Source organism: Mustelus asterias, chromosome 3, assembly GCF_964213995.1.
Source record: "Mustelus asterias chromosome 3, sMusAst1.hap1.1, whole genome shotgun sequence".
Classification (NCBI taxonomy): Eukaryota; Metazoa; Chordata; class Chondrichthyes; order Carcharhiniformes; family Triakidae; genus Mustelus; species Mustelus asterias.
In genome coordinates, this window is record NC_135803.1 from 69034647 (window position 1) to 69061104 (window position 26458).

The 26458-nt window shown below is 39.4% G+C and overlaps 1 protein-coding gene and 1 non-coding gene across 3 annotated transcripts; one reads left to right on the top strand and one right to left on the bottom strand.

Annotated features, from left to right (window-relative positions):
• Nucleotides 1–288: 288 nt before the first annotated feature.
• On the top strand, nt 289–26008 carry fam168b (family with sequence similarity 168 member B). Of its 2 annotated transcripts, none has more exons than XM_078209107.1 (7): nt 289–400; nt 10998–11082; nt 11748–11831; nt 14795–14937; nt 19217–19394; nt 22247–22378; nt 25249–26008. In XM_078209107.1, the coding sequence occupies exons 2-6, from the start codon at nt 11013–11015 to the stop codon at nt 22357–22359; spliced, it is 588 nt and encodes a 195-aa protein (XP_078065233.1). In that variant the 5' UTR covers nt 289–400; nt 10998–11012; the 3' UTR covers nt 22360–22378; nt 25249–26008. The 2 variants fall into 2 exon arrangements, with proteins under 2 accessions (XP_078065233.1, XP_078065234.1); XM_078209108.1 differs by having other exon boundaries at nt 11751–11831.
• LOC144491996 (U2 spliceosomal RNA) lies at nt 10318–10516 on the bottom strand. The gene has a single exon (XR_013497553.1). It is a non-coding gene; the product is annotated as a U2 spliceosomal RNA (small nuclear RNA).
• Nucleotides 26009–26458: the final 450 nt, after the last annotated feature.

The window sequence follows — 26458 nt, forward strand, 5'->3', positions numbered from 1 at the left end:
AGCTGTGACTGTAATACTACATTCTGCACCTTCTTTCCTTCTCTATGTACGGTATGCTTTGTCTGGCGCAAGAAACAAGATGTGACCATAATACATCAAATCAAATCTATTCCTTCCATTTTTGCCTCCCCTGCCATTTTGATCCATTGGATCCAGGTTCAGCCGTGAGGAAGCCCACACAGAGTTGGTGTTGTTGTTGTTGTCGTCTGGCCGCTGGCCTCACCCTGTTGATGTCATCGCGCCGCCTGCGTGGCGACGCTGCGGCGGGACCGGAAGTGAGGTACGGCCCGCGGGCCGGCCGGAAGTGGCGATGTGGGCTGGCAGTTGCTGCGCAGCGTCGCTGATGTGAGGCGGAGAGAGAGAGAACGGAGGCTGCAATCGCTGGAATCGCTCAGTCAAGGTGGGTGCCGTTCCCTTGCTCCTTCCCTGCCCGCCCCGGGCCACGGCTCCGACTAACCCCCCCCCCCCCATCTCCCGATCCCGGGCTCCATTGCTGGGCTTGGGCTTTATGATTGTTATCATTGGACGCCGAGGCCTGGCGAGCCCGGGCTCCCCCTTTCCTTCCCTAGGGGAAGATAGGCCGCCCCACCCCCCTCACCGCTCTGCGCATCGTTGCACCCCGATCCCCGGGGAGGAGTTGGCAGCGACAGAGCGCTTGCTCTCCCCTCTTTGTTTTTGGGAGGTGGGTGGGTGGTTGTGTCGGCCCGGGTGGGGAGGGCGGGGGCGTTTCCTTACAATGTCCGCGCTACCTCCTGTTCTGTGTTTGCGGCCATTGACAATTGGCCTCCCACTTGTCACTCTCGGAGCCAGAGTAGCATCGGTCTCGCAAACTGAGACCAGCTGATGGGTAAAATAGGACGTATAGATATTGGAAGGCACATTCGAGAAGGGCTTGTATTTCAAACTTGAATATTGGCCCTTTCTGTGTGCGTGTGGTCTTTGTTATTGTCGACAGTTCCATGTCTTGCAAAGTGGGATCTTAAGCCCCACATCCGAGATTTTAATTGCACGGATCGTTATTTTGACCCCCTCCGATTTAGGCGAGCGCTGCTACTTATTGCAACGAGTGAAAAGCTTAATTCACCGTAGAAGAGGGAAAGAAAGGCAATTTGCAAGCCCAGCCATAAATTTGGATTGAGAACAGAAAATGATGGAAATACTGTGCAGAGTTAGCGTCACAAGTCAACCATCTTTCATCAGAGTGTTCGAAAGTGTTTCACTTTCGATAACGAGGCCTTCCTGAAATTAATGTGCCATTGCTTTTCACTGTGGTGCATTCTTGCTTCAGGTAAAAAGGGATGGATTTATTTTTATAGCAACTGCAAGATATTTTTGTTTACAAATTGTGTGGTACTGTGACCAGTTGTGCCTTCCACTAATAAATTTGTGAGATTAAAAACAAGAATTGTGAACAACTGTAAAAGAAAATTCAGAATGTGCTCTTCCTAAAACTCCACACAATTGAGGGTGCCTCACCAGTATTCAAAATCCCAATTTTTCAATTTGGTGTTGCCCTGAACCCTCTTTCGAGAAATTGGTCTGTGAGCCCGTCAAGCAATCTTTGCTGTTCAATTTGATCCTGGCTGAGCTGTACCTACACTCCATTTACCCATCTTAGCTCCCTATCCGTTGTTACCCTTACCTAACACAAATCTATGGGATTTCAGTCTTGGAATTGGCCAATCATCTACAGCCTGGAGACTTTGAGATTTTAGCGTGAACCCAGTAGGTTCATGTTGTGTTGGTTATTTGTTCTTAATTCATCACACATTTCTGCCGTAACTGAAGACTGAACTGAAACCATCAATACTTTGCTTTGATCTTGTATATTTCATGTTTGCTGCCTTCAAACAAGTTCTATAGTTTCTCAATGGTTCAAGTAGACATAATGCCACACATCACTGTGCTAAAATACCAATGGCAATGTGTGTAATTCATGGTTACTTTTAAATTCAAATGCTCCATCATCATAATTAGCAAACTTATGTGGTAGGAAAATAGGAACTCATGTTTGAGTCTGTGATTTGACTGTCGAGCCATATTTTTGATGTAATGTGGATGGCAAAGTGAGCAGTAGAGATTGTCTTTGTGATATGACTTTGTTTCTCTTTGTGTGCTTTGGGTTCGTCTCTCACTTCCTGTAAATAATTAAATTTTTTAACCGTATTCATTAAGTCCTTAATAGCAGTATTTCCTGAAACTTGAGGATGCTTGGAAGGAGTTGACTGATTTGTGTAAGGTATAGATTTGAAAAGCAATTGGAATAAAAATGTGAAGGATTATTAGACTTGTGTTTTCAGTGTATGAGATCGTTATGGGTGATTTGAATTGTACACTCTATAATAAGTTCCCAGGTGTTATGACTTCATTGAATATAGTAGCAATGCTTAGATTGTGGCAGACTGAAATGAGCAGCCTTTTGTTTTGCATAGATATTAGTTTTCCTGCTGATAATGCAGTAAGCAACTAATTTTCAGCATAAATGGAATAAAGTGTTTTTAAAAAAATTACGCTTAGCTACAGTTAAACTATGATTGGCCTTTGGATGATATTTAGCACTGCGTCAGTGCTAAATGTGTATTACAGAACCGTAGGCTTTGCGCCACAATTGAAATCCGCTTATGTAAGTGGTTGGTACTGAATTTTGTAATTGAAGAAAACACAGGGAAAATAGATGTTGGTCTAGTCAGATATATTTTCTATCATAGGAGATTTCACTTGCTGATAGGACATTTCTTAGCAGCTTCTATGTGTAGCTTGAGGTTGTGTGCGTTGAGTTTTGATTATTCCCAACAGCAGTATGAACCATATGAAACTTTATTTGTCTGTTTTTATTGTTACTTAAGCTTAAGACCATGAACTGACCATGTACCTTGCATAATAACATTACCGACCCACTTTAAGATGCAAAATTGCAATATTGCACCCATGTCCCATTGATATTGTGTACTCAATTGCAGCTGATGCAAGAAAAGGACGTGCTTAAGTTTGCACAGTTTTAGATTGTGACTCAACCTACCCCAATAGCTGAGATTCAAATTTTAATATGGGTGTACATGGCAGAGTGACCCAGTGCCATAAAGCATTGATGGTATCTAAGCAATGTTTACATTGCAGTTGGAGCTATCTACTATTTTTGGAATTGTCTGCAAATTGCCTCCTATTCAGTCTTGGGTCCTCTTAGTATTGATGCTACTTTGTTCATCAAACCATCAGTATAACTGGATCTAATGTGTATTTACATTTGATTTAAATACAGCATGAATTGGGTATTGCCTTATCATACCACTGACGTTACATTCACAAAGATCTTGGTGGCTTCCTTTTTTGTATCTTATTTTAAAAAACATTGAAAAGTGTTGCGGTACAATGAAACATGAATTGTGCATTAGTGATTTGCAGCCCAAATTTGTTTCAAAATTGGCTAAGTTTTCAAAATCATAAGCTGCAGCAATTAATTCCTTTGTTTTCCCCTGTTGTACCATCCCATAAATCTACAAAGCAGCTCTCTTACTAGAAAATACCAGTCATTGCTGAGTATGCATTTGGTCTGTTCTGCACAATGTAATTGGCAAGAATAAAGCAGAGATGCATGTCTTACTGAGGGAGAGAAAACCTTTATTATTACACTGGGCAACAATGTGTTTGTGACTTCCATCTGTAGTATCACCCATACTAGTGTGAAGTGGACAATCGTATCAGAAATGCTGTTTTCTTTCGAGTCTAGATGTTGACATCTTTATCAAAGATGAAAGTTACCTAATTGCGTTCTTATTGCCATTGTACCAGATGTAATTTCATCAATTGCAACCTGTCAGTCATGCGGAAGGATTTCAATTGTTACTTCTCACTGTACTGGGCACCAGTTCCCAACATTTGGGCAAGCGTGTAATACCAAAGTTTATGATTGCTAGAATTCCAACCCCTCCCTAACCATTATCCCAATCCTTGGTCATTCTGCAGTGTGTACTATCTGGGCCAGTGTGCAAATGGGTTATTGTGAAAGCTAATAGTCAAATGGAGTTTAAAATATATTAATCAATAAATACCAAGGTTTTAGAATTTTTTTGGATCCTCTTTAGGAGTCCAGGGCCTTAAGTGAACCAGTTCAATTGGGTCACCTCTGAGATGCAGTTGTATTATACAAGTGATGCTGTTTTAATTTGGAGTTATTAAATGCCTATTGAATTCAAGGGTTAAACATTTTCTTACCTTCCTGTGTTAAATAAACTACTTGTGAATTGGAGTTCTCATTGCTGAATTTCCAATTCATGATTTAAAAAGAATTCAAAACAAGAACCACCAGACAGCAACAATTTCCAATACGAAGAGTGGAAGGGTAACCAAACAAATCAATTTTTTAATTGAAAAAATATTTTTGGTCACACTTTACTTAGTTAGCCACTATGTATTTATAAATGCATGAATAATGCAGTAGGTTGGCTTCAGGCCAGATTGGTTAGGACAGAGATTGTCTACCTATCTCATAGCACTGCCAAACCACAATAGCCTTCTGACCGTGGTTGTTTGGTGCTGTCAAGTTCAGGAGCTTCCCTACTTTTGCCATGTGTTCTGCAACCTCGTTTATTGTTTTCTCTATATCAGTTCTGCAAAAAGAAGAACCTTTCTTGAAATCCTGCCAAATCCTAGAACCGTCTCTCCAATAGCATTAACCCAAGAGGCACCAACTCACCCTCCCAACATTTAAAACTATAAGAATTATAGATCAGTTATCTTGACATCCGTCTTTGGGAAGCTTTGTCAGTTTTCAAAGGGCTCCTGACCATCCTCTTTCTAATAAAAATTGTTTTTGATAACCGTTGCAAATTCCTTTTAATACACCGTTTTTGTAGCCCTTTTGTCATCCTTTGCTATTTTTAATCTTTCCCATTACCCAGTAACAGTGATATTTTTCACATTTTTGCAGACTTTCTCTTTTGGTGCTATGTTTTCTCTTACCTCTTTAGTTGTCTATTTTTTGGTCAAATAGAACTCTTGTGTCTTAGGCTCTGTATAGCACAATTACTTTTTGAACACATACTGTTCTTGAGTCTCTTTATGCATTAACAGTTTACTGTGGAGTCTCTGACCTGGCCTACTGAAATCAATCTTGAGTAAATCTAGAACGTTAGTAGCTGTTTTGTGTTACTCCTTTTCAAAGACAAAGTTGAATCGATGATACATAATCTGGTGTTCTTACCCTAACTAGCCTACATGTAACTCCAGACTCAGAACAACATGATTAATTCTCCATTGCCCTCTGAAATGGCCTAGCTTGACATTCATTTGTATCAAGCACTATGGGCGGCATGGTAGCACAGTGGTTAGCACTGCTGCCTCAGCGCCAGGGACTCGGGTTGAATTCCCGGCTTGGGTTACAGTCTATCTGGAATCTGCATGTTCTCCCCATGTCTGTGTGTGTTTCTTCTGGGTGCTCCGGTTTCCTCCCACAGTCCAAAAGACTGGTTAGGTGTATTGGCCCCACTAAATTCCTCGTCTTATGTCCTGCACAGGTGCTGGAGTGTGGCAACTAGGGGATTTTCCCAGTAACTTCATTGCAATTTTAATGTAAGCCTACTTGTGACACTAAAACAGATTGACCATCTAGCATCAACCTAGGTGTGTCCAGCCTGCACTCACATCTGAGGATCTATTCCAAAGGTAAGAGAGCTGTCCTACAGGCTAGCCTAACATAGTCACACTCACTGAATCTTACCATAAGATCACTGTTCCAGACTCCTCCATCAACATCCTTGGGTATGTTCGATTCTGTCAGCAGGACTGATTTGCCGCAGGTAACAGAGTGGTAAACAGTTGAGAGTGATCCTGGGAGTCCTCAACATTGATTCCAGATTTGATGAAGTCTCATTGCAACAGGTCAAACAGGGTCAAGGAAACCTCCTGCTGATGACCACCTGCTGCACTGGTGATTCGGGAAATTATATTCTGAGTGGAGGGGCTACAATATCCATTCCCTGGAGTTGCTTGGCAGCATCACTACTGACAGAGCTGGCAGAGTCCTGAAGGATATAGCTGCTACATTGTGTCTGCAGGCATATTGTGCTCCAGACATGGCTTCACATCTAATAAATATTTTCCAGTGCAACTACAATATTGGCATCTACCCAACAATGAAAAAATAAACTAAAAATTACTAGAGATGTTCACATCTGGCAGCAACTGTGAAGAGAGAAACAGTGTTAATGTTTCAGATCAATGACCTTTCAACTGAACTGGAAAAAGTCAGATGTAGCAGGATTGAGCCAAGTACAGAGGTAGGGAAAGCTGGGAGGGAAGGAAAAGAACCAAAGGGGTCTGTGATGGGGTGGAATACTTTGCACTTTGCTGAATGAATGCAACTCCCAAAAACACTCAAAGTTGAACACCAGCCTGGGCAAATCAAGTGGGCTTGATTGACACTCCATCCACCGCCTTAAATATTGACTCAATCCATTGCTGTTGCAGCGTGACCAGAGTAGATGCCATTAAAGGATGCACTGCAGCAACACACCGAGACTTCTTCAATGGCACCTTTCAAACCTGCAGCCAATGTAATCTAGAAGGACAAGGGCACTAAATGCTAATGATGTCCACATATGGGCAGCACAGTGGCTAGCACTGCTGTCCCTCAGCTCCAGGGACCTGGGTTTGATTCCCGGCTTGGGTCACTGTGCAGAGTCTGCACATTCTCCCTTTGTCTTTGTGGATTTCCTCCCACAGTCTGAAAGACATGCTGGTTAGGTGCATTGGCCATGCTAAATTCTCGGTCAGTGTACCTGAACAGGCATCGGAGTGTGGGGACTAGGGGATTTTCACTAACTTCATTGCAGTATTAATATAAGCCTACCTGTGACACTAATAAATAAACTTTTGAACTTAAAAATCCCAGGAATGAGTAAAATACTGTATCCTGTTGCACAGAACTTTTAACTTGGTAGTTCTTCTCGGATGCTGTTAGGATAATATTTTGGAGAACTTCAGTTTAGTGAATTTCTGGCTTACGGTTGAAATGCAGAATTTCTGAGATTAGACTTAACTGTATCAGATGAATTTAAACTGAATTGGAATATTTGGAGCTTCTGACATAGGAGAGTTATCAGTTTAATTGCTTTGGTAAGAACGGGTACGGAACAATTCAAAACCAATCCCACTCTCCTCCGGTCATATTTTTAAATAGACCAAAAGAGGGTTGCCTAAGGTTGTTTATCATTATGTACTGAAGCTTTTTAATAAAATGATATGAAAATAAAATTCTGAATTACTGAAAATACTCAAAATAATTTAGTTAATTGTGGATTGTTTTAATAGTTATCCATTGGAGGTAGTAGCCAAAAGTGAGCTGGGTTCCCAGGGAGCAAAAACCACAACGGAGGTAGAGTGCTTGAAGCATCAAACTGGACAGGGACAACTCATGACAATGTGGAAAGGGGTTTTGGTAGAGGCTTAGAAGTCATTAAATATTGCACTCTTGGTTTCTTACCCCTGAAGGAAGAAAAATAATTTGGGGAGAATTATCGATGTAGAAAAATGTATTGCGATTGCATTAAAATGCATTTTTTTTTAAGGTAAACTAGGCTAGTTTCACAATTTGATATTCCTTGCATTGATGTATACAAACACTGGTTGGTATGTATTAATTTAAAAATGTACTCAAAATTCACTAACTCGTATTAAATTTCTGTATTCAATTGCAATTAACCCGAGAACCTGCTTGTAAACTCATTTAAGTCAATGAAGTGATTTTTGATCATGTGCTGAAATGATTGCTCCAAGATTGCTTCTGATCAGACAGTTGATTGCCCAAGAGCAGTTTTGAGTTATAGTTCAGTGACACAGTACAGCAATGGGAATAAATGTCACTTGTATAAAAAAAGCCATTGTAATGTAGATCATGGGTTAGATTTTAATTTTTGTTGAATATTGACACATCATATTTCATGAAGCTTTCCATTGAATTTTGTGTGCAGGTTTATGCTCTGGAGGGCAAATAAGATACAGAGAATTCAGAGGTAGCACAAAAGAAATAGTAAGATGTTAAACAGGGCGAGTGTAAGAGAGAATGCAATAACTTCTGAGTTTAGTTTACTGTTCACGTATATGAAAGCACAAGAGTGTGGTAAACTGCAGGCTCTTCTCCAAGGTGATAAGAGATCACAGATTTAGGAGGTGATGTCGAAGGAAGCTTGGTAAGATGCTGCAGGGCATCTTGTAGGTGGTACAGCTGCCACTGTACACCAGCAGTTGTGGGAATGAATGCTTAAAGTGAATGGGGTGCTGGTGAGTGGTTTGATTTATCCAGGGTGGTGTCCAGCTTCTTCAGTGTTGGGATTGCATTCATCCAGGAAAGTGAAGAGTATTCCATTACGCTCCTGACTTGTGCCTTGTAGATGATGGACAGGCTCTGGGGAGTTTGGAGAGGAATTACTGCCACAGAATTCCCAGCCTCTGACCTGCTCCTTTAGCTACTGAGCTGATGTGACTGGTTCAGTTAAGTTTTTGTTCAGCACTAACTTCCAGGATGGTGATGGCAGAGAATTTGTTGATGGTTAAACCATTGAATGTCATGGGGAGGTGGTTAGACACACTATTGGAAATGATCTTTGCATGGCGCTTGTGTCATATTAGTGTTACCTCCCACTTAGTGGCTCAAGCTTGGATGTCCGGGACTTGCTGCATGTGGGCATGGTCTGCTGAGTTGCCAATGGGACTCATCACTTAGCAGTCACTGTTCTGACTTTATGATGGAAAGAAAGTCATTGATGAAGCAGCTAAAGGAGATTGGACCTAGGACATTACCCTGAGGAGCTTCTATGATGTTTAAGGGGCTCAGGTAACTGTCCTCCAATCACTACTACTTTTTTTTTCACGAGGCATAACCAGTGAAGAGGTTAGCCCCCATTGATTTCAATTTTGCTATGCCTCATTGATATCACTGTTAAATACTGCCTTGATGTCAAGGGCAGCCTCTCGCTTCACATCGGAATTCAAGCCCTTTGCCTTTGTTTTGACAAAACAGCAATATTATGGCAGTTTAGCATTTGCTCTGTATAAATTCTATTCACAAATGGTGGTGCATTTTCAATCATAATGTAAGGTGTGTTATTGTGTGGTGCAATACAAAAATATACAGCAGGAAAGATTTTTTAGATGCCATCTATTTTTGGCAAAACAGTTGATCTTGGTCAGCAGGATTAGAGCAAGGACTTAATTAATCTCATGTCTCTCAGCTAGCAAGGGGAAGAGTCAATTAGGGTCAGTGTTCCTGATAGTCCAGTAATGCTGGGAGGAACACATCTGTGATGTCAGATGCCTATCGGATCAGGTTCTGAGGTAAATATTAGAAGGCAGCTGGAGATCACATGGTTCAGGGGGAAGATCACATGTAAACTGGTGTCCCACAGTGCGAATTTTCTAGTCCGTGACCATTCTACCTCCATTTCCTTGTTTTCCCAAACCAACCAGTCCTCTTTCAAAAAATCAGAAAATAAACAGTTAAATCTTATTTGCTCGAAACTGCAGTTGATTAACTGACACTAGCCTGCAGTTTTAAATGTAAAAATGACAGAGGTACACAGAATAGAGATTTTGATTGTACTGTAACAGAATTTTGCTATCTTGCAAAATAGTGTTGTAAAATTCACTTGTTTATAATGGGAAAATAATTTCAGTGCTGCTCCATGTTATCGCAAGAAAATTTGGCATATAGTATGTTTCATTTTTAATGCCTCTTCAAGTTTACTGCTGATAGTGTAGTTTTTGATTTGAAAGTCCAGACTTAAAATGTCAAAAACAAATATCAAAAACCTGCTTTTGCCAAGTATTATTACAGTGCTGTTGCCATTATCCACCTTCTGATTAAAAGAAATGAGAGCTATTTCCACTGCAACCTGCAAATGTGCTTCATCAAATCTGGTGTCGTTTTCTCTATACACCTTAGCTGATCACTGTCTGCCTTGAGTATAGCACAGTTAGATGTACTTCTACATTTTTGAATTTACTGGTTGTACAGTAATTCACAGGGATTTAGAAATTTACATGGCGTTGACCCTCACAGTCAATAATTATTATTACAATATTGAAATTTGATTTCACTTTTATTTGAGACTTGGCGAAAAGCTATGACTAATTGTATATGGTAGCCATTGGTCCAACACAGAAGTGCTTTAACTATTGGCAGAGTTATATACCTTACGAAATCGGCCTTTTTTGTTTTTATTCCAATTCAATCAAATCAAGTCCAATTCAGAGTCTCAACAAGTTGAGACATTCCCGATCCAAGCTGACAAGGCAGGGCTCTCACCTCCTCCTGTCTTGGGCTTGATCTACATGATCCAAGCTGATTGGAGTAGGCATAGCTCCTCCTCCAAGGCTTGGTCTCATTTGCATCTTAGCCAAAAGGTCGAGATGCCGCTTTTAAAAATTGCTTCAAATGAAACTAAAATGTAACCTAATGACTTCAACCAAGTACAGCATGTCGATACTACACTTGATCTTAGCCAAAAGGCCGAGAAGCGATCAGTCTTTTGTTAGCACAAATTTTGTGTAGAAGTTTTTAACCCTTTTAGTTGATTAAACCAAAATATTTATGGTGAAGTTGCTGATTTATCTGTTGCATATGGAATTGAAGCTAGTGGCTTTCAAATCTTACTGTATAAGGGCTCTGCTGATATTGTTGTTAGTTTCCTGGGTTTCTTTCTCTTTCAGCTTTTCCCATGTTACATGGCATCGCCGCAATGCTAAATGCTATATTTACAGGGTCAGCCATTTTGTTTTGCCATTGTTGCTCATCTGAAATTGTATCAAATTGTCTCATGCTTTGCTTTTAGAGGAACAACTTACAGGAAACAGTTTCAGGAGGAACAAGAGACTTTTTTTCTACTCTGGTTTAGTTTTGACCACAAGTTTGTTGCTTTATTTTATAGAAATGGATATTTCATTGTTTGAATTTTTACAGTGGAAACAGAAAGATGCTGAACATGTATTTTTTTGTTGCACAGCTCCTGAGAAACACCATGAACCCAGTATACAGTTCAGCCGCCTCAGGGGTTCCATACGCAAATCCAAAAGGAATTGGATACCCAGGTAAGTTGATGAATTAATGTTTCAAATATGATTGGTTAATAAGAAATATAGTTGATTATTGTTGGGGAGTGAGAGAGATTAATGGAGAAGATTAAATCAAGTATTGACTGCTCATGACTTTATCTCAGGAACTACATTGGATAAATTAAAGCGGCCTGACCAAACACCAAATTCATGTACCCTGGATAATGTAGTGTCGCTACTGTCATTGGGATTGGATTTGAAACAGGCTATTACCAAGTCACGTTTCATTGCTGTGACTTTAATCTTCCCATAGTCATGTTCATGGCTCAGATTCAAGTCACTTTTACACTGTAACTGGAGTTATTTCCTCCAACCTCACTTTATTTGAGTCCACCCTGTCATCACTTGAAGTTTGAAGAAACGTACTTGAAGACAAGGATATTAATTGATGATCATTGAATTGTTTATAAAGGGGAACTGATATTCATTTTTGAACCTTTGTTCCTTCTGTCAGTAGACAGTGATTCTGAAATTCTTGGAATGTAGTAAGCAGCATAGTCTAGTTTTATACTGAATAGTATTTAAATTTTAGTTTCATGGGAAATCAATTTTTGTGTAATGTGCTTGTGCATAACTGTGCTTCTTTGGTAATCAATCTAATTCTTTTGACTAATTTTAAATTTGATCTCTTTTAAACAAAGCAGGTTTTCCGGTGGGTTATGCAGCAGCTGCTCCTGCCTTTTCTCCTACTATGTATGCTGGTACAAACCCAGCCTTCCCTACAGGTATCACACTTGTTAATGATTACCTTGTACATAAGTGGTCTTGCATAGCAGAAGTGTCTGTTTAACGTTACAACTCTAATTGATTTAAAAGATAGACAATTATTTCCTTAATATCTTAGTACAGACTGGAGCTGAGTAATTTGAAATATTCTGCAATTATGTAGATTTAATCTTTAAAGGTAAAAAGTAATGAGTGAATGGTCACGTGTCTCTAAATCAGTAAAGGCCGCATTATTTGAGAGTTGATGTACCAATTTAGTTGAGTGATATCAGTTCTGTTTTGACAGGTAGCTTAGCCCCAAATGTAGGAGACATCTACCTCATGAGTGAGTTTAAAAGCTTGCATCCAAAACATTCCAAAATCAGAATTATTTAAAGTGCATTAACTGTTGTGGGCAAAAGTAACAGTCATTTTACATAGTCATATCTCACAATATGTGATGGCCAGTAAATTTGATTTTTGACAATTATGGTTGGGCCAGTGATGTTAGCCAGATTACTGGCAGAACCCACTGCTCCTCTTCAAATAGATATGCCACTTCCTACTTGCTGAAATTTAAATATTAATTATGTGCTGAAGTTGATTCTGCAAGCTACTGACTCGAGACCGCAACCAATGAGCCACATTAACACTCTTCAAGGATTTTAATTTCTTACATCCTTGTGACTTCTTGGATCATTGGGTAACTGTAACCATTGCTGTGTAGAAACTGGGTTGAGAGCGCTCCCAGTTAACTTGCTGAAGAAATTTGCAAGAGGTAATGGACTTTCAACCCAGTTCAGTTTTTGGTTCTGCAAGTTAAAGGGCTAACCAACAGCACCACCTTGTGAAGTTCATATAAATCCCACATCCATTAGAGAATAGGCATTTGATTTTACTGACTTATGTTGGGAAGCTGCGTACTCCAAAAGGAGAAACATTTGAATGGGTATGTGCTATGAATTTCTGAGCCGAACATTTCTATAATTCCAGTAATTTGGATTTATTTAACACTTTTGAATTGGTAAATATGGTGAGGTAGCAGAGATCCTGAGTAGTAAACAAGAATTAGAAAATGCAGATGTTAACATAACTCGAGTATTAAGGGTAAAACATCTGTAGTTTTATGGAGTTAAAACGTAAGGTTCGTTAAGAGATGTTAGGTATTTCCTCATCCCATTGTTCATTTAGATGGATGAAATGAGGTGCCAACATTTGTGTGCAAATCAATTTCATACGGCCACTTATCAGTCAGCCTGCAGACTTATGGCCTAAAGCACTATATTGTTTGCTTTGGAAGAGGGAAGTTGGAGAATCACTGTCAAATCTTCATGTCTTCACAAAAGCAGGAATGATGCAGACATTGTGGTTGAGGAGGAGTGTGAAATATCGGATGAGCTGAACATAGTGAAAAAAAAAATACTAAGGTGTTCACTGTCTTTGAAAGTGGATTTTTCACTGGCCTAGTTGAATTGTATCCCAAGTTTCTAAAAGATGCAAGAGAGCTTCAGCCTAATTTTCCGATTCTCTCAGGCATGATGTTGGACACTATTAACTTTATACTATTGTTTTAAAAGAGAGAAAGGGATTAATTAAGTCATTATAGACCAGTCAGCCTAACCTCGATGCTAGGACAATTGAAAAAGAATTGAGGGACAGTATAAAACATAATTTAGAAAGACGAGGATTAATCAGTGACAGTTGTGGATTTGTCAAGGGAAGGTCGTGTTTGCCTAACTTAATTGAACTTTTTAAGGTAGCAAGGAAGGTCAAATAGGGTAGTGTATGGGTGCCTGGATTTTAGCAAGGATTTTGACAAGAATCCCAGTTGGCAGTCTGATCAGAAAAGTAAGAACCTCTGGAATCCGTTGACAAGTAGAAGATTGGATCCAAAATTGGCTCCCTTAGAGAAAGCAGTGGATTATGGTTGGTTGTTGTTGTGACTAGTAGGCTGTTTCTTGTAAGATTCTGCAAGGCTCAGTACTGGGTCCCTAGGTTTTTGTGATTTATATCAATGTTTTAGACCTAAATGCTAGCAACATGTTAATAAGCTTTCAGTAGATATGAAAGTTAGTTGCTGATTGGTAGTGAGGAAGAAAACTAGACTGCGGGAAGAATTTCCTGTCAGGCTGACAGGAAATTGGTAAATGGAATTCATTCTGGAGATTTGAGAGTTAAGGTATTTGGGGGAGGCTGAAAAGTGTAGATTAACAGATGGACCTTGAAATGAGTGCCTGTCCACAGATCAGTGAGGGTAACAAGACAAGTAGATAAGGTGATTAATGAGGCACACTTTATTAGCTGAGGCATAGAATATAAGAGAGGGTTAGTTTTGCTAGAACTATATAAAACACGACTACAGTTAGATAACTGCTTACCATTCTGGTCACAACATTGCAGAAATGATGTGATTACACCGGAGAGGTTACAAAGGAGATTTATGAGGATGTTGTGAGAAATGAAGTAATTTAGTTATGAGATAAGATTGTATAAGCTGGAGTTGTTTTCTTTGGAGGAGGCTGAGGAGAAATTTAATTGAGGTATACAGAATTAAATGAGCCTAGAGTGGATAGGAAGGACCTATTTCCCTTTAAAGGAGAGGTCAATAACTAGGGGGCATAAACTTAACATAATTGGTAGAAGGATAAGAGGGGAATTCAGATTTTTTTTTCCACAGAGGTAGTGGGGGTCTGGAGCACACTGGCTGAATGGAAAGTAGAGCCAGACCCTAATTGTATCTTTAAAAATATATATATATGCACATAAATTGCTGTAACCTAAAGGGCTATGAACCAAGGGCTGGAAAGTTGAATTGGGCTTGATAGCTCTAATTGGCTGGCACAGACAAAATGGACCAGATCAAGGCCTATTGTGCTGTAAACATTTCCATGTTTCTCTTTCTGCCACAAGCTTTGCTTCTTAGTGAATTATGAACACCTGGTTGGTAATTGTTCTAACATTACTGAATTATGTTTTGTTTCAGGTTATACACCAGGCACACCTTATAAAGTCTCATGTTCTCCAACCAGTGGAGCGGTGCCCCCTTACTCCTCTTCTCCAAACCCATACCAGACAGCTGTATACCCGGTTCGAAGTGCCTATCCACAGCAGAACCCTTATGCACAGGTCAGGATAGACTATTTGCTTAACAAATCTATTAGAAATTACATGACTTTCAAAGTCAAGTACTTGGGCTTTGTCATTCAATCAAACATAACTAAGATCTCTGTTAAAGAATGGAGCAATCATTTTGCTGTGATATTCAAATTGGTTCATATAGACTGTTCATCAGTTGCTGCAATGCAGATACTCTTGACTTATAGTTAGTTATACAAAGAAAAGTACAGCACAGGAACAGGCTCTTCGGCCCTCCAAGCCTGTGCCGAATATGATATCGTAACAACTTTTAAAAAAAACCTTTTCCTTCTGCCATTACTCGGTCCATCTCCCTCTATTCCTCCCCTATTCATGTATCCATCCAGATGCCTCTTAAATGTTGCTAATGTGCCTGCTTCCACCACCACCTCTAGCAGCACGTTCCAGGCACCCACCACTCTCTGCGTGAAAAAACTTCCCCCACACATCTCCCTTAAACTCCGCCCCCCCCACCTTAAATCTGTGCCCCCTTGAAGTCGACACTTTCACCCTGAGAAAAAGCCTCTGACTATCCACCCTGTCCATGACTCTCATAATTTTGTAGACCTCTATCAGGTTTCCCCTCAGCCTCCATCTTTCTAGTGAAAACAATCATAGTTTATTCAACCTCTCCTCATAGTCAACACCCTTGAGACCAGACAACATCCTGGTGAACCTTCTTTGCACTCTCTTCAAAGCTTCCACGTCCTTCTGGTGATGTGGTGACCAGAACTGCACGCAGTACTCTAAATGTGGCCTAACCAAGGTTTTATATAGCTGCAACATGATTTCCCAACTCTTGTATTCAATGCCCCAATCGTTAAAGGAAAGCATGCCATATGCTGCCTTAATTATTTTGGCCACCTGTGTTGCAGCTTTTAGGGAACTGTGGACCTGCACGCCCAGATTCCTCTATGTTAATGTTCCTAAGGGCTCTTTCCTTTACAGTATAAGTCACACCTAAATTTGATTCTCCAAAATGCATCACCTCGCATTTGTCTGGATTAAACTCCATCTGCCATTTCTGTGCTCAAGTCTCCAATCTATATCCTGTTGTGTCCTCTGGCAATCCCCGGCACTTTCAGCAACTCCTCCAATCTTCGTGTCATCCGCAAACTTACTAATCAGACCACCCACATTTTCCTCCAGATCATTTATGTACACTATAAACAACAAAGGTCCATGCTCTGATCCCTGCAGAAACACCACTAGCTACAGATCTCCATTCTGAAAAACACCCTCCCACCGAAATCTGTATTCTGGCTCAAAAATAGGACCATTTTCAACTGTACAGATTTCCAATGGGTTATCAAGGCTGCCTTGATTACTGTTCTTAGGCTTTTCTTTGGTCCCTTGGTTTGTGCAATCTAGAAGCATTTTAGAAATCCTGAACACTTAATTTGTGAATTTAGTTCCACTGCATTATCCAAGTTTGCACGAGATGCTTCTTAAATATTAGTCTCTAAAATCTGTCCTCCTTTGTGTATCAATATGGTTTGCGGGAATAAATCATCAGGCAGGTTTATTATTGAAGACTGAGAATCATTGCCTGTAATGGTGTTATTGCATTACACACAACGTCTTGAATTCCCATTAAACAATTGCTAATCAGGAAGTTAGCTGATTAGCTGGTATCTTATTTTAAAATGCTTCAGGGTAGACCTGAGAATGGGCCACCTGATTTGACTTTTGGAAGCTGAGGAACATATTTATTTCATAAACATGGTGGCTGGTTGTGTGTTGTCTGACATCGTCCTTGCAGTTCATGGCTGGGATGTAGAGATGTTAGCAGTTTCAGACCCTCAATTTCCAGTACATCCCCTATTTATCAAGATTTTTAACTTCTGCAATCAAGAATTCAGGAATTTACTAATGTGTCTTTAAAATGGAGAAGTAGCTGGCATGAATTCCAACAAATGATTTAAGCTAAGTCTTTGGGTATTTCTATTTTGGGTTGTACCAAGTTATTAGAATTCTTGAATAGGTTCAATCTACTAGCATTGAAGACAAAGTGAATGAAATATTTTTTGCATAAACTTTGGTGGGTGGATAAAAGACCAGGCATTGTCTGCAGCTCAACTTAAGTTGCTGTACAGGATCATTGACATTGTTGGCTGTGTAGCCCATGTATTTGAAAATGGGCAGTGTTTCTGCCCTGATTCTTAAATTCTCTGATGCTGAACAGTGGGGGAGTGTGGGGAACTATAAGATTTGACAAAAATATTCTGGATTTGCTTGCACAATGAGCTACATCTACAGTGGTGTAGGCAAAGGAATGTCATATTCACAACTTTACACGCGGACTGGGCTCATGGGTGATTTTCGAACTGTCATTTATTTAAAATAGACACTAATGAATTGTTAAGATGACTGCCAATGGGTCAGGTGAACTTTGCTTAGTTAACACAGACTTATCAAGCTTCCAGAAAATTCCAAATCGATTAACTATGGGTGTAATGAACATAAGACAAATAAGTGGATAACCTGCAATTATTTGAACCTTGCTCAAAACACAATCTAGGAGTCCATTGGCTCTCTCCAGATCTGTTTTCAGAAAATGAAAGCTGACGAGACCAGTTATCGATCTGTTAAGTGTGAAAGCTCACCATGCAACTCCTATTGTACATCAGTGATCATTTAACTTTGAGCCATTCTGGGTGAACTGTGGCTGTTAATCATTATACCAAAACTGGCTTCTGACACTGAGATCCCTATTATCCCAAGACCTAGAAGAGAACTGGGCAGACACCAACAAGATGACAGTTGCAGAGAAAGTCTGTGCCATTCTTGCCTTCTAAGAGCAATCAGTTGCCAGACGGTTTAAGAAGCAGGCTCTGAAACTTGCTGCAAATCATCAAGCAGCCAAAGTACTTGATCTGTTCCACTTCCAAAGTTTACCTGAGAACCAACCTCTTGGATATTTGATTACAAGAAGCTTCACAGTTTGCCGTGAATCCTTTGCTTTATAAGACCTTCACATCAACTTGAAATCATTGAATGCATTCAAGATACCATGACCTGCAACGAGGGAGACTAGAAGTTGTAAATCAGAGGCTGAATTAACTGTAATCTTAAAAAAGGTGTTATCTATCTGTATCTAATCTTTGAGCGTGTGCGCATGCGTGAGACGGAGTGTGTGACATTGTGTTCATTTGGGGTAAATGTGGAAATAAATAACCTTATTTTAAACTCATGAAAGCTTGCTGCTAAATAATTTAATTAGAATACACATTCAAAGGGTAAAGAAAGGTACATCTCTTTCCATACAAACATCCTGATTAGGGATAATAGAGCAAATACATTCACTCTGTGACACCTGCCAGGGTCAGCTGTTCATGGACCTAAAAGGATGATGAACATAAAATGACAGGAAATCAAATTAAATAGCTCATAGTAAATTACCTTATTATGACCAAGTGCAGTTATCCTCCTGAACCAGAGAATTGTAATAATCTCTTGACCTGTAAAGTACTGAAGAATGCTGAATCTTCAAATCATTAGGAGCATTAAGCCATTTAAATCCTGAAATCCAACTTTACAATGACAGGTCAAATTTAGAAAGTATGTTTAATGAAGCAGGATTTAAAATTGTAGTTACTGAATCTGAATTTGCCATTGCAAATTGTTCTGATGAGAATGGAGCATGTTAGGAAATAACTGATCTCAGTTCCTTCCTATTGCTGAAGAAGAAGCAATATTAAGATGTGGTCTGCATACCCCCCCCCCCCCCCCCTCCCCCTCGTTTAAGACTCAAAGCGTTCCACAGAATTTATACAGTATGACATGTTTGCAAAGAAATGGGTTAAACAAGAGCAGTAGCATTGAAACAAAATAAACTATCCAGGCACAGTTCATTTTGTACTGTGCCTTTCAGGCTGGCCAGAATTGGGTTTCTGCTCCTCCATTCCAAACTCTTCAAATCTAATGAGATAATGAGGGATTTACTTACAAATTAGAGGTACCTGTTAATAAAAATATTCCTACCTTCAAAAACACCCATGTGTTCTAGAGTACAGATTTTTTTTTTTCTGGTTGAAGTAGCTGTATTAGAATATCATAGTTTAGCATGTGACTAGGAAACGGGTTGTTGTCTCAGACTTTGCATGCTTGTGTTGCTCTGTCTCCAATGTAGTATTTTATCTATATGTTTGCAGCCGCAAGATATTTGAAAGAGAATTATGTAGTTTGGGATGCAATTTAAAGTTTTTAATATGTCATGGATTCCACCAGTTGTGTTAATTTGTTTACTTTATTTTGCTCCTTGTAACAGCAAGGCACTTACTACACACAGCCACTGTATGCAGCACCGCCCCATGTAATTCATCACACCACAGTTGTTCAGCCGAATGGAATGCCTGCTGCCATGTACCCACAACCAATTCCTTCACCCAGAGCAAATGGTGTTGCCATGGGAATGGTAGCTGGGACCACTATGGCAATGTCTGCAGGTGAGTATCAGCATAAGCTCGACTCTTGTACCTTGGCTTTTAATTCTCTCAATGCCTGCATTTTGGATTTGGCAGTCAACTGTATGTTTTGTACAATGTGCTACAGATGGAACAGCCTGGAGATGTATATGTTAAAAGGTTAAATAAGAGCCAGACATAAAAAATATTAGATATCTCAAGTTATCCAGCAAAAGGTACATTTTCTAAAAAATGAAATCATTGAATGCATTCAAGATACCATGACCTGCAATGTGGGAGGCTAGAAGTTGTAAATCAGAGGCTGAATGAACTGTTATCTTAAAGAGTTATCTATCTGTATCTAATCTTCGTGCGCATGTGTGATGGTATCAGTCATGTAATGTTTAACTCTTAGTTGGAAGATTGAATTTCTACCCGAACGGTGCATTAACATTGTCAGCTCTCCTATTTACAACTTGTAAAATTGCATAAGGATCAATTACAAATTTAGCACTGTTGACTGTCAGTTCCACACCCATCTTTCCCACAGCTCTCTGTTAAGTCCCTCCAGTCATATTTCAGCTCCCACCAGAATACTGAAATGGTTGTTGTCCGAGTCACAAATGATCTCATTAAACTATCCCTCCTCATGCATCTCAAATTGGCTGTGACGATATCATTTTCCTTCAGTGCTGCTCCTCTGTTGCCCAGCTGGGTAGAACTGACCTTGCCTAATTTGGATCTGCCCAGTTGCTACTGATTTGATTTGATTTTATTGTCAGATGTATTGGGATACGGTGAAAAGTGTTTCTTGCGCGCTATGCAGACAAAGCATACCATTCATAGAGTACATAAGGGAGAAGGAAAGGAGAGGGTACAGAATTTAGTGTTGCAGATACAAATAGGGTGAAGAGAATGATCAGCTTAATACATACTAGATCCATTCAAAAGTCTGATGGGAGCAGGGTAAAGGCTTCTCTTGGGTTGGTTGGTACATGACTCAGACTTTTGTATCTTTTTCCCGATGGATGAAGGTGGAAAAGAGTATGTCCGGGGTATGTGAATTCCTTGATTATGCTGGCTGGTTTTCAGAGGCAGCGGGAAGTGTAGACGGAGTCAATAGATGGGAGGTTGGTTTGCGTAAATAACTGGGCTATGGTCACAACCCTTTGTAGTTTCTTGCGGTCTTGATCAGAGCAGGAGCCATACCAACTGTGATACACCCAGAAAGGATGCTTTTTATGGTGCATCTGCAAAAATTGGTGAAAGTTGTAACAGACATGCCAAATTCCCTTAGCCTAACGTCAGCGTGGAAGGCCCAGGTAGAAACTTGAAGATCTCAACATTTTCATTTCATCACTGTTGATGTAGACAGAGCACGTCCTCCACTGTTTCCTGAAGTTGATGACTATCCTTCGTTTTACTGACATTGAGGGAGGGATTATTGTCATCGCACCATTTCACCAGATTCTCTATCCCTTTCCTGTACTCCATTTCATCATTGTTTAAGATCCGAGCAACTATGGTGGTGTCATCAGCAATCAACTGTAATGGCTTCTGCTCCCGCTTGTGCATTGTTGCTCCCAGAGTCATCCCAAGAATCTATCCTTGACGTTTTCCTATTTCTCAACTATATGTTGTCCACATCATCCGTAAATACAAATTCAGTTTCCACATGTATGCTGAAGCACTCGGCTTAACCTCATTACCACCCCTTTTGACCTCCTCCACTCTCTCTGATAGGACCACATTGCTGTGCCATCACCAAAATTGACTTACTTCCACTTCTATTATATTGCCTTCCCTTCACCATTTTACCTCATCTGCTGCAATTCTCATCCATGATTTGGATAGCTCCAGAATTGACTATTTAAACACTTTCCTGGCTATCATCCACTCTACATAAACTTGTCTCATCCATTTTTCTGCTGTTCATACTCGAACCCACTCCATCCCATTCACAAAACTTGTTGACCTATGTTGGTTCTGGAAATGCCTCTACTTTCTTTTTCAAATCCCTCCATGGCCTTGCTCCTCCATATCTCTTAAGCTTCTGCAACCCTCTGAGACTTTGTGTGCTTCACTTCTGCATTTTAAATTCGAGCATCGTTACACTTTTTTGTGGCTGTGCTTCCAACTGCTTTAGCTACAACCTCGCTACCTCTTCTCCTTTAAGGTGAGCCTTAAAATAGGCATATTTGACCAAACATTTGGTCATCTGTCCTTGTATCTCCCTTTGTAGTTTAGCATCAAATTTTATTTGTAACCCTCATGTAAAGCACCTTGGGATATTTTGCCATGTTAAACATTTTATATAATGTGAGTTGTTGATCTGCCGTTGTAATTGGAATCCATCATATGATTATGTATGGACTGCTTGAGTTGGGCTTCTGGCCCATGTCAGGAGTGTTTATAATCTGGTATGTCAGACTTCCTTGCATGTGCCAACTTGTTTCTTGAAGCTGAATCAGTGTGATTTCAAACAGAAATTGTGGTCAAGGATAGTTAGAGAATTGTTTACTTAAAAAAAAAACAGCCATACAATTTTGAGTGATAAATACAGTTGATTTCCATCAAATCATTTAATTTTTTTAGGCCATAGGTCTCAGTTGGTCCATTTAAAAAGCAATATTGACTTAAATCTAAGACTTATTTATCTTCAACGCACAGCAATGTCAGTATAATATGTGTTATAAGTTTGTGGAAGGAAGAAAAATGTGTACAAATAAGTATTAATTTTGTCGTAATTATATTTATTTCCTTGAATGTATCCAGCACTTCAGTTTTTCTGAAGATAAAGTTTTTTTATAACTCTCACCTTTTGAGCACTTCTGGTGCTTGAACTGGATCTGACATTGAGATTGAATTTCATTAAAAAAATTATTTTCTTGCAGGTACTTTGTTGACGACTCATTCCCCAACTCCAGTAGCTCCACATCCTGTTTCCTTGCCTGCTTATAGGACTCCAGGAACACCTACCTACAACTATGTACCCTCGCAGTGGTGATCACCCAGTCACTGGAAATGCAAGTCTGCCTTCCTTAATTGTAAAGTAGTCATCTTTTAGAATTTGAGCAACAACAGCTGATTAAGAAATCTAATGCTTATGGTTATATTAGATATCAAATCAGACTTGGATTTAAGTTCAGCTGAAATTCGACTTCGAGAAGTTCATTCAGACAGATTTACACTGTGCTTGAAAATACATTATACCTGGAATTTTACACTTCCGGATTTGCCATTGTACCTGGACATTGAATTCGCAAGAGATTCAGTTCAGTTGTTGGTCTGGCTCTTTTTGGTAGGTTTTAAGCTCACTCCGTTAAAATGGGAATGAACACTTGCTACCTGTGGCTCAGTTGTCCTTGTACGCTAGTTGATGACGAGGGTTGTTGCGCACAGGGAATCTCAACTAAATATAGTCATCAGGTAAAATGGTTAGAGGGTAGGGGATCAGTGGAAAGGACATACTAATAACTTCCAGTCTCCCACTTTTAAGTCTTGCATTCTGCGAACTGGAAATTGCTGAAAGCACATAACATAAGAAATAGGAGCAGGATTAGGCCATCTAGCCCCTCGATCCTGCCCCGCCATTCAATAAGATCATGGCTGATCTGAAGTGGATCAGTTCCACTTACCCGCCTGGATAGTAATGGTCCATCAATGGCTTACAGCACAGCATAACTACGACATGGATTTTGCAGAATATTGGGGCATGAGTGATTCAGGTCACCGTGACGTGCCAGCTACACCAATATTTTCTGGGTCTTTCTGGTCCCCCAGGCCCTTCTTAAAATGTGAATAGAATTTCCTTGGCTCCATCCTCCATAAAAATACTGATGGCCAATTTGCTGGATTAGCACACTTTGTTACAGTTGCCACTTCAACAGTGCCCTTTGGGTTCAGTTCACCTATCAGATGTGTATTTATTGCTCCAAGATCACTTACCCTTGAGCATAGTTGGCTTTTTATCAGGTTTTGCTGATTTATTTAGCTAATACAAAAGAATTGACTTTTGCGCATACTGACTGGAATGTGTTCAGCTAAATGAAATCTAATTTTTAATAGCTCGAACGTTTATGTCTATTCGCTTGATCCTTGATTTTTTAACATTGTTAATCATTAATTTGGAATATTAATCTATTCAGAGTTAAGATGACTGAAGGAACGTACAGCTGCTCTGAAGTTAAGTGTAGCGATGTCTGAGAAATGAGCTTTGAAATAATTACTCCCCTCAGAGGTTGTATTTAGTTTTTAATATAATTCCTCTGCAAAACGCAGGACATGTGTTTTGAAATGAATGTCTCCACCAACATCTGGAAGTGATTACAGTTTAGAAGCGTTAGGTTACCTCAGGTACGTGCTGCTACATGTGCTGCCCATATTACACCCAGAAATTGCATTCACACAGCTTTAGAGAACAACATAAATAACCTATCAGATTTGTAGTAACTTCATATGATGGGGCCCACCAGTCAAACATGAATTTATAAACCAGAATAAAAATTGGAAGAGTACTACACTACTGCTCATATGATCAAAATCACAATTGATGGTGAACAATCTCAATTTGGCACTACTGGATTGCCATTATCCCCACTGTGGCATATTCTGATGAGTTCAGTGGCAAATCCTGTCTCAAATTCAATACTGAAGAATCACGCTGCTCAACATTACAAAAGCACTCAGGGCCCTTTTGGCATTCAGACAATTTCTAAGCTTCTGTCTTTATTTTTATAACATTTGGGTTTTACATTATTTAGTTAAACAGTAGATTTTGATATTCTTGGCAAAAGTTAAAGCATTAGAGTTTCTTTTGCGCATAATCTGAAGACCTGGGAGGCACAAAACTAAAGCAGCACTAGTACAAGTTTACAACTACAGGAAGACAAGTTTACATCAGCACTTGCCAGTACAACTGTGGACTTCAAATTTATACTGGGAAAAATGTTATACCACGGTGGCAAGTATGTGGCAACATAAAGGAAGGGCGTGTGAAATGGGAAATGTGCACACAGGATATTCTCCTCCTCTCAAAGACCTGGGCGCCTCTGTTTAGAGGCATTGGCTGAAGTAAATTCAAGCTTCAGAACCATTCTCCTCTTGTTCAGCAGAGTACACGATGAGCACTTTCTGAACCTTTCTTAAGCACTGTCCCACTTCAAGATGATATATGCAAAGGAAAACCTCAGGTTTATCTAAATGGATTACGCAATTATAATTTACCACCCTTTGTGATAGCCATTTCAGCATAGACTGGGAATCTAACCTGGTTTCTGTTCATCTGTATTGCGCAGTTGTTTGTTGCTCAATTAAACTTTGACTGTATACCAATTTTAGAAGCCTTATTTTTGAATGGAAGAGACCAGTTAATGTAGAAAAGAAATGCCAATGAAAGCCAAAGATTTATGTATCCAGCAAATACATTTTATTGTTGCTGGTAACACTGCTTTGTATTTGCTGACACAGCCTTCTGACAAAAGTGTAGCTGCACTGGTTGACACTTTCAACACTTAAGATACTTGTAATGATTCCTGAGTGGAATCCCTATGGTTTGGTCTTGAGCTTGTTTGTGAAAAGTGGAAAGTTCAGATTCCAACTTATATTAATGTACCCTGATGCTTTTAATCTTATAACATTTGGAAGAATAATGTGGAAAGATAAATCCATGATTTCTCAAATGGTCTTGCATAGAGTTTTGACGAGAGTCACCCATACTGGAAATTAAGTATTTCACAGAAATGGAACTCTGACATTTTTTTCAATAAGTACTTAAATTTACATCTTATGATTTTATACTTATTGAAAGACTGCTTCTATATACAATGGTTGTTTCGATTTGACTTGGACATTAAGAAAATTAAGAACTAAATATTTAAAATACTCTTTTTCACAGGTTGAAAGGTGGGAGATATGCAATCAAACAAGTCTTAACACTTGGTGCTGATTCCCACATGCCTCCAACCAGGATCCTTCCTTCCAGTACATCAATGCTCTCAACACTTGCCAAACACTACCAAAAAAAAAACTCGGAAGATTATCATGGCTGCATATCTTGCATCTTGGAACTCGGCAGTGCTCAAGTCTTATGACAAAACCTGTTTTGTGGACTGTCTTGCAATTTTATAGATTACACAAAAGGGAGTATAAGCATATTTGGATTCATATCTAGTTCAATGCATGTTACAAAATGCTTGCTCAAATCTACCTGCAGTGACTAATGCAAACCATCATATGCAAAATCCAAAGGAACCGAGGTTCAAAAAATATTTTGCAACTTAATTTCAATAATACGGCGTCTTATTGTATGTAATGTTTAAAAAAAGAGTTGTGCAAGTGAATTTCTATAACTGACCAGAAAAACAAAACTTCTGGCTGATCTGTCGGACTTGATGTTTTTTAATGGGAACAGTTTTGTTTCTTTAGCCAGATTATTCATTTACATTCTTGGTAGCAGATGCATTTACAGCACAGCACCTGGTGGTGGTGTTAAGGTAGGCATGAAATGAAACCTGCAGGCATTGACATGACAGTCCTTTTTTTCATTTTAAACTGCATTAGAGTGTAATAGAGAAAAAGGCAACAGTAGAGATTAAAGTGAGATGAATGGAGGAAATGTGCAGACATTTTTTAAATGAATTTGGAACAGCTAGTAGTTGGGGAAAATAGAGGTATTTTTATATTCTTTGATTTAATATTGCAGTAACATGTTATGAATGCCTCTGACTTAAAATCATGACATTTGATGGTTTGTAGGCTTTTAGTTTGGCAACCATTTTATATATATATATATATATATATATATATATATATATACACTTTTTTCCATATCTCAGAATTTTCCATGGGTTTCCGTAGAGTCCAAATCACTGATTATCGTTTTGGATAATAGTATAAAATATAATTTTTCTTTTCAAATTTGTCTATTCCTCACAGAATTCCTCATTGTTTTGAGCGTTGGATGTGTGATTGGTTGCTGCCCAGTAGTGGACAATAGGTGACATTGTTTTTAAAGTCTGCATATAATTTTCATCACTGTCTCATTTGATTTGTTCCAGGTTGTGTATTACATAGGATGACTTCATTGGTCAAGCAAGGTTGAATAA